General features: G+C 30.6%; 1 protein-coding gene across 2 annotated transcripts in view; it reads left to right on the forward strand.

Annotated features, from left to right (window-relative positions):
* Positions 1-804: 804 nt before the first annotated feature.
* LOC107452129 (sodium-dependent proline transporter-like) overlaps positions 805-15864 on the forward strand; it is an 84903-nt gene continuing 69843 nt past the window's right edge. For both annotated transcript variants that reach the window (XR_011636649.1, XM_043039163.2), the window contains exons 1-3: positions 805-1084; positions 5948-6317; positions 14809-14940. Coding sequence is in view for 1 of the 2 variants with exons in the window: in XM_043039163.2 (XP_042895097.1) it covers positions 5978-6317; positions 14809-14940 (472 nt within the window). In the remaining variant the exon portion in view is untranslated. The remainder of the gene's footprint in view (positions 1085-5947; positions 6318-14808; positions 14941-15864) is intronic.

The raw sequence follows: 15864 nt of genomic DNA on the forward strand, positions 1-15864 counted from the left end.
TAATACACACATATATATATATATATACATATATATATATTATCTCTTTTCGATTTAAAGCTTAGCTAATCCAAAAATAAAGAGTTACCGATTATAGATTTTCAATAAGGATTAGTTTAGTTTTAATTATTGATAATTAGTTCGAATCATAAATATCAGTTAACAAGTGTATTATTATTTTCAGTCACACACATATATTAAGAAATTTTAAATATTGAACAAAATGCTGAGAAAAGTGTCTTTATTCTGCTCTAGAAATACGAAAAATAGTTATTTAATAAGCAGAAAATAATGTAACGAAAGATACTTAAAAGAATTCCTCTTCACTCCGAAGAGATACACTTAAAAAATATATGTATTATCTCTTTTCGATTCAAAGCTTGGCTAACCCAAAAATAAAAAGCTGCCGATCTAAAAATACTGTCTTATCTATGTGGTGAAATAAAATCTTTTAAAACAAGTAAATTTAACCACTACTGCAGAAAGCTTTTAACGAAAAATAAAAAATAAAAAACAATTCACTATCTTCCACACCGTTGACAAAAAACCCTCACTTAGATAAAGCCATGTCTTGGGAGGAAATCACTTTCTAAAATCTGAAGGCTAAACTGGAAAATAGAAAAGGAGTTAAACAGATATAAACATCACAACCTCGGGTAAAGCTCTGTCTATCGGAAGATTTATTTCTGTTGCCGAGATGTGTGGAAAATCGTTAAAAGAGTTAATAGCCAATATGTTCATGAATCTGTCAACCTCGCAGGAAGGTGGGCGGCTTCTGAAATCGTTTGCCAACTACTCGGTCTTAGAGAGCTGTAAGCATGAATCTTTGAATCCATTTCCTTGGTGCATATGAATTCTACCTCCGACACGTGAAGGGATCGGTAAGGCTTGAAGTCAAGCGTTTTGGCAAACGATCAGGGGCATCAATGAAGGAGTTATGAGTTCCGAAAAGCGGATTTCGGTAAAGCGTAGGCAGATATTTTAGTGTATAACGCGTGTTAAAAATGTTTCCCACTAACCTACAATTAGTGTTAAATTAAAACTTTTTACTTGGTTTTACAATGAATTAATGTCAAGCATAAATGTAAGTAAATAAATTATTTTCTTTCTTATTATCAATGTTTGCGAAGTTATGCCTCCTAAGCTATCATTTATTTTCTCTATTTTAGATAAATGTATAGCTTTTGATGCAGTGGACAAAATTAATTATATGTATATTCTTAAGTACCTTTATCTGTTAACTTGATGATTTCAGTTTTTTATATTATTGTATTTATGCAGGTATATTTCAATTATTTCAAACTAATGAAAATATTTTTTTTAAATATTCCCGGTCTAATGTTTTAAATGAAATAAAATTGTGTTTGGATTTATCTATATTACTTATTACTATGGCATTTAATAAGCTTAAAATAGTAAATCTAGTTTCTAAACTTATATTAAAATCAAAGGTACACTCAAAAATCCAAAAGAAAGTCATATGTAAAGAGTATCGTAAGGAAATTTTACTCTTCATAGTGTAACTAACCTGCACATGTATAACACTATAGAACTTGCTAGAAGAGCTCGTGTTAGTTATGGAATGAGCCTGTTATCGACGAACGGCAAATAAATTGAGCAGTCAATACAAAAATTATATGAAAGAAAATAAATTGCCTTATGTCATCAATAAGGCATTTATCTTCATTAATTGAACGTTGTAGTTGTTTCAGTTTTTTATACTCCTGCTGCTTGGTAAAACCAATTTCTGTTGTTCAACTATTCTTCAACAATGGGATTCATTACGATTCTGTGTGGTAATAAAACACATATAATCTGCAACAATTTTTTGAATGCTTGAAGGAATTTCCATTCAAGTGAACCAATTTTATCTTCAATTCTTTTCACTTTTTTATGCAAATAGGTACGTTTGTACTTAAATGTTTCTGAATCAAAAAACCAAACATTATATTTCCCAAATCAAACATTATAGTTTTCGGTAGCAAAGAATTGCTTAGTATTACGTTTTTCATTGGCAAATTAAGATATAAAATTAGTATTTTAATGTAAATGAGACAAAGCTTTTGTCCCAAGATTTTGAATAAGTATTTTGATAAGCATATGTAGTTTTGCTTATCAAAAACCTATTTAAAATAGTAACTGTACGTAAAGCGGATGTACTCAATACTTAAAAACTAACTTCTGATTTGTTTATACCTATATCTAAAACTGCAACGAAAATCTCAGTAATTACAATTGTCACTAGCAAGTTATAAGGAAATTTTTACCTTAAATTTAAAACTGCATTTAGGCCAGTTTGAGAAAAAATAGAGTTTTTAGCACAAGATTTTGTTATTGTGCTTAATATGTACCTATCTTAAATAGACTTCAAGCAGATGTATTAAATTTAGAAAAGTTACATCCCGAAAATTAATATTAGCAATATCAAATGAAAGCTTACATTTTCCGGAAGCTAGTTAGATTGAGAAATTTTTGATCTTATTTAAACCTGTGCTTAGACCTGTTAAAAACAATAAAGGTTTTGTATATTCTAAATTCTTTTTTTATGCCAAATGTTCTTGAATAAATTGAAACATAAATGAGAAAAAATTGAAAAGAAAGTTTTCTTTTTGTAAAATAGTTCTATTTTACGACTTATCATAATGAATTCTCAGTAAACAGGAATTACAAACTTTTAATTTACCAAGTCGCAAACTTTCAAGTTATAGTTTTTTTTTCTGTCAAAGACTTTCAAACAGGCTATTACAGGCAAAAAACATTTATTAAAATATTCCATCAAATTTTTGCTAGATTACTTCTCGTTCGTTATGTGACGACTCAACAATTGCTGTTGCATAAAATTCTTCAGAAAAGATGCGTCCTCTGCGCAAGCTAATACAACCAGTGCGCAAACTAAGACGTAAGTTTCCATAAGTCTAACTGAGAACCGCTTGAGCAGAAGACGCAATACTCCTAAACGAAATATCAATATTTTACATAAACAGTTAACCCAATTTAATGGAATTATGAGACAATTTAACCAATATCTCTTTTTTACTAAGTAGCAAACAGAAGAGATACCAATATTGAAAATTGCCCTTCGCAAAAAGAGTTTTTTTATTTATCAGATTTTAACTATGAAGATAAAAATTCAAAATAAGGTCATTTGAATAAGGACCCCTAATAAGGTCCGCATTTTAACAATTCACATCGTCCCAAACAGACAGGTGACGGGAAGACAGGTCATCGTCAGGCAGGTGGCGGTGAGCATATATTGACTTTACGTTCAACAATAATCATTCAGACGTTTAATTCCCTAGAAATAATGCATAGTCATTCTGAGTACCGAGAATGAGCTTTTTACATTCGATTTGTCATAGGCTAATTAAATAATCAGGCTCTTTGCAAACAGCCTCCAACACGCCAGTCTAATCGAAAAAGTCTTCGCTATTTTCGGTTAACTGTGACGCTCATGAAATTTATTATAGTGAGCCCACATACCTTTAGGCTAACAAAAAATGATTAATTGTTCCGTTAAAGCCGGATTGAGTGATTCTACATACATTTCATAATTAGCCAAACGGCAAATTGGCTTATTCTAATAAGACTAAAAATATTAGAGAAATTATGATATACAGAAAACTTTATTTCAATTAGCCAGATAGATTACAAAAGGACATTGATATTTGCAAAATTCCGGTTTTTCCAATTGGCATACGACATACACATTTTGAAAAAAGAGGTCGAGAAATATTGACGTCGATGTGTGTTAATAACCATATTCTGATAAAAAATAATAAAATATTTATATTGGCTGGGATAGACTAGTTTGTAGGGCACTTGGCCCATGTCCAAGAGTTCGTGGGCTCGATCCCCGCAGGCGGAACACTCTCCGTGTAGTAAAATGGTGACTGATGCACGTTAAATCTGTCGAGTTGCAAAGTCCTCCATGTTCCAATAACAAATTAATACCTCTGGGGGTACTGATCCAGGAGATTCCTTGTCTTCTGGATTGGTTCAAAATTACAAGGGCATGGAGTGGAACATTAGTAGTCGTAAACCCAAAATTGTGTCTGCTGTTCAACGACGGATATTAAAAAAATATTCATATATTTTCAGTATTAAATTTAAATAAAGTAATTTTTAAAATAATGTGACAATTACAGTATTAGAAGAGACTATTTATGTCAAGTAAAATTCGTCATTTTTTGAAATTATTACGAAGCATATTATTTAAAAAGAAAATTTATTGAATTATCGCATTTAAATTAAATTAATGTATTCACTGTGTGCGATAGCGTAAACTACTTATTCGACATCACTTGGTTGAAACCATTGTTATTTGAGAGGGGTGGACTACATGTCATACTTTCAAAGAGTGTAGTGTTTATTATTATTCATGTAATTTCCATTCAATCATGAAGAAGTTCATTTTTTAGAACAGGGCAAAATTAATGTTCATCACCGGCCACAAGGCGACTAAATTTGACGAATGGTGATTAAAAAATAGTCAACCAGTCACCACCTGATTCTCCCTTTTTTCATCGAAAATGCCCCCATATGCATATTATCCTTACTTTCTTAATGTATAAAGTACTATTATGAATATTTTATAATATTTTGAAAATTACTTGATTTCATGTTCGTAACATTTTTAATATACTCTAGAAAATCAATCTTACCTTGGAATGAAGGAAAATAAATCCCTTACAGCAGTGTTCTCCAATCCCCGGTCCGCGGACCGGTACTGCTCCGCGGATCAAATGGTACCGGGCAGTCCATTTCATTGAAACTGAATTTAAATTCCTAGGTTTATACTACAAATTAAAAATATTTCTGTTCCATTTTGAAATTTTATTCATTAAAAAAAAATGGGCCCCTGAAGGTAGTGACATAAATTTTTCAATGTTTCAAAAAGTTAAAAAAAAAGGAAAACCATCGCAACTGTCATCTCTCTTTCAATTAGTTTTAATTTTAAAAAAATCAATCATCATAACTGTAAATATCATAAATAAAACACGAAAGAGCGGAGCTAAATTTACATTGGAACTAATGGAGAACTTCGTCTTCTTTCTCGATCGTGACCCATTGATTTAACGTTCTAGTAAGTTAACATGTTAAATCACTTCATGTTTATTTTTTTGGTGTAACTGTACTTTATTTTGAAGGCATGTTTAAACACTATTAAATTAAAATTAATAAATCAAAATAATCTAAAATATAAACAATCAACGTCTCCCGCCCCCCAGTGGGCCGCGGTGCAAATTATCAAACGTTGACAGGTCCACAGTGATATAAAGGTTGGGGAGCACTGCCTTACAATATTTAAGCCTTTTAAACTTTCAATTTTTGAAAAAGTAACCACATGTTTTAACGAAAGGGGGCCACTACTGTTACAAAGGCTACAAATGACCGCCGGCCGGTAACACAATTTCCTAATTTTGTCCTTTTCTTTTTCGTCTTACATTGAATTTTTTTTTTTAAAATAAGTAAAAAAAAACTACATAATTTTTTTTCTTCAAATTTTTATCGATCTATAAGTCAGTAAACATTTATTTAATTATTTTAGAATCCCCAAGGAAGTTAAAACTGGTGCCAAATAAATCAAAATAATCTAAAATATAAACAATCAACGTCCCCCCCCCTAGTGAGCCGCTGTACAAATTATCAAACGTTGACAGGTTCACGGTGATAAAAAGGTTGGGGAACACTGCCTTACAATATTTAAGCCTTTTAAACTTTCAATTTTTGAAAAAGTAACCACATGTTTAAACAAAAGGGGGCCTCTATTGCTAAAAAGGCTACAAGTGACCACCGGCCAGTAGCACGATTTCCTAATTTTGTCCTATGCTTTTTCGTCTTACATTGAATTTTAAAACAAAATAATAAATAAAAAACTACATTCAATTTTTTTTCTTAAAATAATTATCTATCTATAAGTCAGTAAACATTTATTCAATTATTTTAGAATCACCAAGGAAGTTAAAACTGGTACCAAATGGACCGCAAAGTCGTATCCTTTCATCACAAGTCCCTAACCAGTAAGATATTAGATGGAAGAGTCGACAGCAGCAACGAAAACTCGCCGGAAATGCCAAAAAGATCTCGGACTCTAAATGACAGAAGAATATCACATCAATCTCGGTCATCTCTCCGAAGAGCCTCCATTATAAATAATCGAAAAGGCAGTGCATCAATAAGAAAACTTTCTACTTATAGCGTAGCTTCCAGAGGTAACTGGGGTTCCAAGTGGGAATTTCTTTTATCCTGCGTGGGATTTTCAGTGGGTATTGGCAATGTTTGGCGATTTCCGTATTTAGCCTATGAACATGGTGGTGGTAAGCATTTTATTACATTTATTGAGATTGTTCAAATATTTAGATATACACAATGATATTTAATGCTATTATTAGTATCTCAGTCATTAAATATAATGATATTTAATGCTATTATTAGTATCTCAGTCATTAGATATCATTAAATTTCATAAATTTATCTTTGATCCTTTATATTAATTCATAATTTATTTATTTATTTACTTGTTTATTTATTATTATTATTACCATTATTTATATCAATAAATATATTCATTAGATCTTTTTTTTCTGAAATAACGCTTGTAATGATCATCGTTAATAAAGCTGAATGTTTGTATGTTGCGGTCAAAGCCCAAAGTCGGCCAATTCGCGATCTCGTCGACTAGATCGCGAATTGGACGCTGTAAATTGGCTGGCCAAAGTCCGAAATTTTCTTGATTTCATTTCAGACAAAGTAGAAATTAAATTTTTTAAATTTTAATTTAAAAACTTATTTTAACTCTATTTTTTTATATTTTTAAATTAGAAGATTTATATTTTTAGATTAAAAAAGAAAAAAAAGGGGGCAATATTAGTAAATAAACTTTTTAATAAAACAATTAAATAGACAATTTAATAATGATTATTAAATTAATGATTAATTAATAGACAGTTTAAAAACTTCTATTTTTTATATTTTTAAAATAGAAGATTTATAGGAATTATTTATATAATTATAGAAGGCCGCCAAAGTAAAATATTCTCTGATCGTTTCAATTATTTCGCACTTTAGCCGGAACATCGTGGCCACTTCGCGATCTGCCCGGCCAATTCCCGAAATCAAGAAAGTTTCGGACTTTGGCCGGACTTCGGGCTTTGGCCGTAACATATATACCTGATACAAATCCACAATTCTGAACCAATTCGTGCCAAATTTTGTGTATATTCATTCGAAGTCACAGATGACCTAACTGTTTACTTTAAAACTTTCTCTGACTGTTGATTCTGAATATTTCTTAAGAAAGAGTTTTCCATATATTTTGATAAATGATTTATGTTTTTTTTTCTCTCCGTGTAACTCAAATGCGAGTTAGTTCCATCAATAAGTCCTCCATTAAGACACATTTTGTCTTCTGTATTGGGTTCTAAATTACAAGGCTATGGGTTGAGCATTGGTAGTCGTAAACTAAAAATTTCGTTCGCTGTTCGTCGTCGGTGATAAAATAAAACAAATTAATTTATGATAGAGACTGTGGCTTAAGTAATAGAGGGTTCGCTTCCTAATGAAGTGGCCCAGTTTTTAATCCCAGTGGTGGCTTGATTTATACGGCCACCGCTGAGTAGCTCCCTATCTACTCAAATGCAAAATCAATGGAGAGTGACTAATTATTCCTTTAGGGAATATTATTATTCATACCAATGCTTAATTAATATTGGTAATATTTATTAATTTAACTAAAGAAATTTAAGCTATGATTTAAAAAGCAAAATAAGAGGTTAAAAGGATAATGAGAAATTTGCTTAGGGAACCATAAAAAATCCTTATACGCAGATAACGCTTACTTAATTTTGGCAATGAATATTACTAGTACTAGGGTAATTGATGCAGTCTTAATAAAAATTTTACAGCTGGTATTCCGTAGTTTTAGAAAATATTTTTCCATTGATGGCAAAGATAGTTTATTAATATGTCAGAATTAAAAGAACTTTTTCTATCACTACTTATATGTATTTAAATAGTAAATATAGGTAACATAGAGAAATGATCATGCTCCAAAGGCCTTCTCAAGGACTTCTAAAAATTCTATTTGTTTTAAAAATGTTGGCTTTAGCTTGCTGCCACTGATAAATGTATTTCGCATAAAACTCAAATGTTGAAAGGTTATGCAGTAAGCACCAAATACACTCATTTAGATATAAAGTATTATATAGGTATATTTTTAGATTACTAAAACTGCACCAAAAAAGCAGTTTTAATACCATTACTGTTAAAACCAGTGCCTTACGCTCCTTTGAAAAGAATATGTACCGGAAACAATTATTTGATAGAGGTAAATTTTGACTATCACGAGTTGCGAGCAATATCATCACGCCAAGTGACGCTAAATGCAGTTAATCTCTATGAAAAGGAATGAACTACAAAAACCGTGTATTGCTTAATGTAATAACGCAAAGCCACGAGGAAGGGCAACAAATAATAATAAATAAAGAAGAACGAGTTAATTTTAGCTTTATTTATTTAAATATTTAAGTGAAGAAACCAGGTAAGTTATATTTTCTGAGAGAAAGAAACCTGATGTGGATTAGTTACGTTGAGGTTGAAGTGAAGCCAAAAACAATTTTGTCATATTAAATATGCCTATATTGATGCAACCACTTCAAGTTATTTTCACTGATTCATAAAAACCTTTAAAGTTTCACTTTCCTGGTTCTTTCACTAAACTCTTCAAATGCATCGGTATATGCCTTTCAGTTTTGTGCATGATTTCCTAGTGTCGTTCAGTACCGATTAATTGATTTTTTTTTCAATCTTCCCGTACGAAGAACAGGTATTTAGCTAGTATAGCTATATTTTTCGTCGCTTGTTGACTCGATTTTTTTGATAAATAACCAAATAATTGATATCTCCGAAAAATGAGTGGTGATAGTCTTAAATAAATTTAAATCAGATAGGCCATAAGTGTTATAAATCTTTCATATGGCCCATTTATTTCCTTGGCTGATATGCTAATTTTTGGACCATGAATCATTTTTTTTTTTTTTTCAAATTATTTTTACGAATCGCAAATTTTACGTTAACGGGCTTATTTGTTTATCATTAATAATAGATGATGATCATTATAACAACACCGAATCAGGGTAAATTAGAAAACAAATCACTGTTGGATAAGCAGGACGTTTGCATTTAACTGTGAGTACGAAACAAATTTGTAGAGAATACAGGGTAAATATATTTACCTGTCAGTGGCACTTAACCATAGAAAAACATCAATGCAGGAAATACCTTGACATCATCTATTACATATAATTCTTTTACGTGGCTCTCAAATTTTGGCTGTATTTCTTTTCCGCCAGTGGCAACGTTTGCTTTGCTTTGTTTACGTTTTGAAAACACCAAAGCATTCTGCCTTTTAATGATGTGTTTCTGATCTAATATATATAATTCTCTTACGTGGCTCCCAAATTTTGGCTGAAGTACTTTGTACAACTAAATAAGATTCTTTTCACAACAGTTAAATATTTACTTTATTTTCTTCATTCATAGAGAAAACAGTCGGCAAAGAATTCTGTTAGGTTAAAAAACATTTCGCTAAAAAAATAACGAATTCTAAAAGAAATAAAAATAAACAACTTAAAAAATAAAAATGCTGTTGCCAGCCATAGAATTTTTTGAAAGTTAACTTAGCAACATAAATCAAAATGACATAGAAGCGCAACTAGATCAAAATTATGATACCTGAGCGCTTGACGTAACAAATCCTTCAATTCTAAAAGTGTTGTATCGCCAAATGCCCAAATTAACAATTGTGTTCTTAAAGAAATTCTATAAAAAGTTTTAAATAAACAACCTACTTCTACAACTGCTTCTTGAAGAACTTGGCTCATTGATTAAAAATATTGTTTTAATTTTACAGTACTAACTTTACTTCTACTTTCATTATTGCTATGACCCTCTTTCATTACATTTTACAACTTCATGCTAAATTTGAGGACTTTAAGTTGTTTTGTGGTTGAATACTGACATTTAGAAATGTGTACATAAAAAAATAATATTTAGAGGTTAAGAGTTGCCTCAGAAAAATTTGAATTGTTGACATTGAACTTAACAATGGAAACAATCGTTTTTGTGAAAAATTGAATTGTATTGTTGACATCAAAACTAAAAATATTGTGTTTCAACTTAACAATACTACCTTAATTTATACTTTAGAATTGCCTCGGAGAAATTTGAATTGTTAGCAATGACTTAAACAAAAAGTTTTATTTTAACTGACAAATACTATATTATAATTTTAACTTTTTCTATGACTATACTCCTTTTCTTACTCTTTTCTTTGTTTTTTACACATTTTATATTTTTGTGATAGAATAAAAAACTTATAGTTGTTCTGCTTCTGAACACAGATGAAAACACAAAATGATGGGCTTCATCAACAATCAAAAATATATGCATTTAATTCCATATTATTAGGGTGGCGCCCTTCAGAGAATTAAAAATACAAAATTATCTTCATCAAAGCCGATGCCTTATATCCGGCGTTCAGTGGCAGACTACTATTTCATATTGCTTTTTCTCATGGTTTTAGCCCTCTGTTGGGAAAGACTTTAAAACAAAACTTACAACAGTTACTTTTCTCAACAACTGAAATTTAGAATAGTGTGATTAAGAAAAATATGTGAACTGTTTGCAATTTCAAATTAATATTGAAATGTACTGGTTTAGAATTTTCTACAGTGAAAAGTTTTCGGAACTTCAGTGTTCAAAAAAGTATACAAAAACTAGACGTTAAGAGCGTATCCAATGAGCGAGCAAAGCGAGCATTGGACTGCGAAGCAATCCGAAATGAACTGCGAAAGCAGTTCCGGGGGTTGGCGAGCGCCAGCGAGCAGGGGGCGAAGACTTCTAGTTATTAATAATCGCGACATTAATGCCTTGCAATCCCTACACTGATGTTTTTCCTAATTTGTCAATATTTTATCATATGAAACAAGAATAAATTTTTTTTTAAATAAAAGAAACTCATCTCAACAGCTAAAAAAATAAAAGAAAACTTTAAAAGTACAGGAATATGAAATAGTGTGTTGTATAATATCTAGGGCATAACCTATACTTTGAAACTTATTTGAAGTCAAACTAGTTTGCATCATAAGTTAAATTTGTATATATATACAAATTTAAGTTATTCTTTTTATAAATAAGCTTTAAAATTAAAATTTATGACAAATTTGGTGAGTTCCTAACAGTAATTTAATATTTTCACTTGACCCCCCCCCCTCCTATTGGGTAGATATATTAAATACAAATTTTGCAGATATCATATTGTGCATGAAGCTGATTGTAGAGTTCTAAATCATTTAACGAATCTTTTTAACGGGAATTTATAATAGTATAATTAACGTAATTTGCACAAAAAATACACCAGTTAATAAGATTGACACGATTTAAATAACTTTATTTTAAAATGTAGCGTAATATTACGTTATAAAGAATTTTTAAAAAATCTTAGATTAAGAAAATGATCAAAATCAACAGCATAATGATAACAGTACAGGTAAATTATCCTTAGAATAGTTATATTTCTTTTATTAATTTTATTCTGATGACAACTAAAACAATGTGGAAATCAATGTGGGAAAACTGGATCTTACCATATTATTTTCCGGACAATAGAAATGCACCGACAACTGGAGAAAATTGTGTTAGACCATTATGTTCATATGTTATATAGAAAAATATATTAAATCAAAAATTAAGCAGTATATTCCGTTAATCTTTATATTTCAATCAACAACACACAATTTTAACTGAGAAGTAACGTGAAATAATGGGAGGTCTGTAAGAGCTCGCTCCCGAATTCCTTTCAAAATAATGGATTTATAAAGCATAATTCAATGATAGTGATAAAAATAAAACACATTATATTTTGTTCCAAACAGCAGTTTTAAACTTACCGAAACTTTCTTACGGGAGCAACAATTTTTTTTATGTCTAAGCACGGTACAAAAGATAATTATTTTACGGCTGATTAAAAACCCTCCTATCTTCTTTTCAAAAATGAAATGAATGGAAAAGTAAATATACTTTGTTGATCCCCCAAAGTCCCCTAATACCATAAAATATCCAAAAGAGATCATATTAATGCCCAGTTTATTTGAAAGGAAATTGACTTTTCAATATAGAAAATAATCACATCATTTTAGTGAACGTGACTAAAGTGATATTGGTATAAAAGAGCTTTTTTCGGAAGCATTTACGGTATCAAGAACTCCCATTCTGAAAAGTATTTCGTACAAAACAAAAGATATTTGGGTAATTCTCCCTTATTTTCTTCATTCTATTCTCCCTTGAATTTCTTTTATGGTTTACTTTGAGGGTACTAGAAAGGAATTGATACCCTATGACCCCCACCAGTTATGGCATGTTTTTTCAAACTATCTCGCCATCTGAACAAGTAAATTATCTGTTCATTCTCTTACGTCCTACCATTGTAAGGGAAATAAAAAATAAAGTTTGCTTGAAATGCTTTTCTTTCCTTCATTTTATCGCCAAAGTAAAAGAATATCAGCCAATTTAGTTATGGTGGAAAGAAATTCCGAATTCTTCGTTTCATTACGCTGGTAATGGGGAAAAAGTCAAGAAGATACGGTGCAGTTGGAAAAGAATGCAAAAGAATGGGAGATGAGAATTTTTTTCAGTGTAAGAATTCTTTAACTTAATTATAAACATAGAGTTAAAAAAGTAGATAAAATTAACATAACGGCGTAAAAATTCAATACATTGTTTCAGTTTTTTTGCGTTCAAACAACAAAGCAGTCATTTCAATAAATTTAAAACAAAACAACAAAAAATAAAGTGTTTTTTATTCTACGCATAAAATTTACTTTACTAATTTAAATTCACTTTAAAAATTAAACGTATTGTCAAATGTGTCAACCGTTGTTTTTAGCAAACGGTGTCAACATTAAAAATTTCTATTAAATTACTTTTTACCTAATTTAATTGAAAAGAATTATTTTTACTATATTTCACTTCCATAATATTAAAAAAAAGAATGATAATAATAATCATTAGTGAGAAACAAACTTTAAAAAAATTTGCCTTACTTTTGAGTTAGTGAGACGAATTTTGAGTGTGAGAGACTTATTTTTGCTTCCGATCTGAATTAAAACAGATATTAAAATACTCATTACTGCCACATTAAGTTGAGAGACAACACATGAGGAGATTCCTCGTGTAGGTACGCCATTTTGCTTGTTGGTATGCCGTGTAATATACAATACTCTCATTAATGATAGCGTGTATGTATATACTCAACCATTATATAATTTCAATGCACTTTTATTTTTCCAAACTTTCTTATCAAAGCCGTGGTGGTTCAGGGGTTAGAGCATCCACCTTCCAATAAGGTGAACCGGGTCGAATCCTAGAGATGACTGATCTGTACGAATTACGAATCCGGCTCACACTGAGCACAGTGCTAACGTATAATATCCTCAGTGGCAGACGGATCATGGATGAGAGTCCCCTTGCCGTCAGGCTAAAAATGGGAGGTTTTCGTGTTTTGCCTCTCCATGTAACGCAAATGTGGATTAGTTCCTTCAAAAAGTCCTCCAAGAAGTCAAATTTCTCCCAATACTTGATCCAGGAAATCTCTTCTGGATTGGTTTCAAAATTACAAGGCTATGGAGTTGAACTTAAGTAGTCGTAAACCTAAAATTGGGTCGGCTGTTCAATGACGGTAATAAAAACTTTTTAACCAAATCCAAAAAGTTAATTTTTGCTCAGCTGTTCTTTGGTTTTTGCATGAAGATTTGAAAAGAAATTCTGTTGTGTATGGTCAACTGTGTTATGACGTGTGGTACTTTTCTCAAGAGTCAATTATGATTTGAGTTGTAATTATATTTATTATAAATAAAAATAATTTCAATTATATTTTTTGAAAGTACTGACAAGCAAACAATTGGTGAATGAACCATTTTCTAATAGCACTGGGGAATTTTCTTCCTTTTGGATTAGTTTTTTTAAAGATATTCCAAAAACCACTTTCCACACATTCAAAAACATAACCACTTTCTTAGCAGGAGCTTTTTTTTGCATCAAGTTATTTAAAAAATTTAGGCATTAATGAGTTAAAATTGCATAGGAAATATCATCGTACGCCGCGAAGGGTACTTTCCTAATATGAACATTTTCTTAGCGTACTTCTGAACAGATCACGCAAACCATGTACGCCAAAATTTCCGGGCATGTGTTCATACGCAATTTTAAATCCTGATGATGTTCCTTTAACTACCCTAACAATTTGTCGCAGTGTTTACACGTTCCTAGTTATATATAACGTTTTTAAATTTTGACAAAAATAGACTAAACATGTTATTTTTAAAAAACAATTGCAGCCTTAGGAATAAAACTAATCTTAGATCAGAAATTCCCACACCTGAATTAGGCAAGTTCAAGTACTTGTATAAATGCAAGAAACAATTTGTTCCCAGTGTAATTCGAATTCTTAAGTCATTGAAACATTTTTACTATTAACATGTTTGTACCAAGTTTGTTCTTTTTTAAAATACCAAGTAACTTTCTAAACGAAATATGCTTATTATATTAAACCGTGCTCTTAAAAGAGTAAATACAAAAAATATATCTATAAAAATATTTAAATTATGTAAAATTAAACACAATGAATGGGAAAAGAACTTATATTTCTAAATGAATAATTAGTAAATATAAAATTAATTCGGTTAAGATGTTTAAATAATGTGAAATTTAATATGGTGTTTGGGAAAAATGTCTAACAATTCTTCTATATAGGTGCTTTTCTCATCCCATATCTGCTCATGTTACTTCTGGCTGGAAAGCCTCTTTATTTTATGGAACTTGCATTCGGCCAATTTGCAGGACTGGGACCTCTAGCCATATGGAATTGCTTACCTATAGCAAAAGGTAAGTAAATTTGACTGATTAAATAGTGTTTCATATTTTAAAGGTTTGTTAAATGTAATTTTAAGAATACAGTTGGGTAACTTATGTTTAGAAAATGCATTTTAAATAATGTCAAGCTTTGTCGGTTTTGCACAAAAATATTTTGATCTCAAAGTAAAGATGGTAGATGTTTTCATAAGTTACTTTTTTGAATATCCATCAAAAAAAAATTAAAACTGCTTTTTCTAAGAACTTTCGAACAAAATTTAATATAATTTAATGCAATTAATTTAATAAATTACATATTTCTGCCATTCGTTATGGATATTATCAAGTAACAGTCCTATCTGAAATTAGTACTTTTATTTTTACTTGTAAGCATCTAGACATTATTTTTATAATTGACCTTACATTAATCGCTGTCATGAATATCCAAAATTGGGTCTTGTAGCGTTTGTCTTACGTTAACCTTAAAGCTAACCTTATTTTCTAACCGTTAGCGCTTCTACGGTTTGAACTTGTAGCACATCATCAATGAAACTCAAAAATCTTTCTATTATCTTCTATCTCTTGAAGATACGATTTTGTTCAAAAGATATAAGCTTAATGTATCTTATCGATTTACTCAATTGATTAGGAAATACAATAAAAAAAAGGCATAAAAGTAAATAGGTACTCATGAGTCATGGCGAAGTATCAAACCCTGCTTGGCAGGCAAGCTCACTGACCACAGTCATCCCGTTGTACACTCTTCATGAACTGTGTCATCCCGTTATACAGTTCTAACAGTTTAAATTTTCCAGAATGCACTAAGATGACGCGTATTTGAAAAAACAGTTTAGTTCAAAAATTTGGATATCGCGCTTCATTTAAGAAACACGTGATTTCGTAAGATCTATCAGAGCGAAATACAGCTCAAGCATAATGTATATATATATATATATA

This window comes from Parasteatoda tepidariorum, chromosome 4 (assembly GCF_043381705.1).
Source record: "Parasteatoda tepidariorum isolate YZ-2023 chromosome 4, CAS_Ptep_4.0, whole genome shotgun sequence".
Classification (NCBI taxonomy): domain Eukaryota; kingdom Metazoa; phylum Arthropoda; class Arachnida; order Araneae; family Theridiidae; genus Parasteatoda; species Parasteatoda tepidariorum.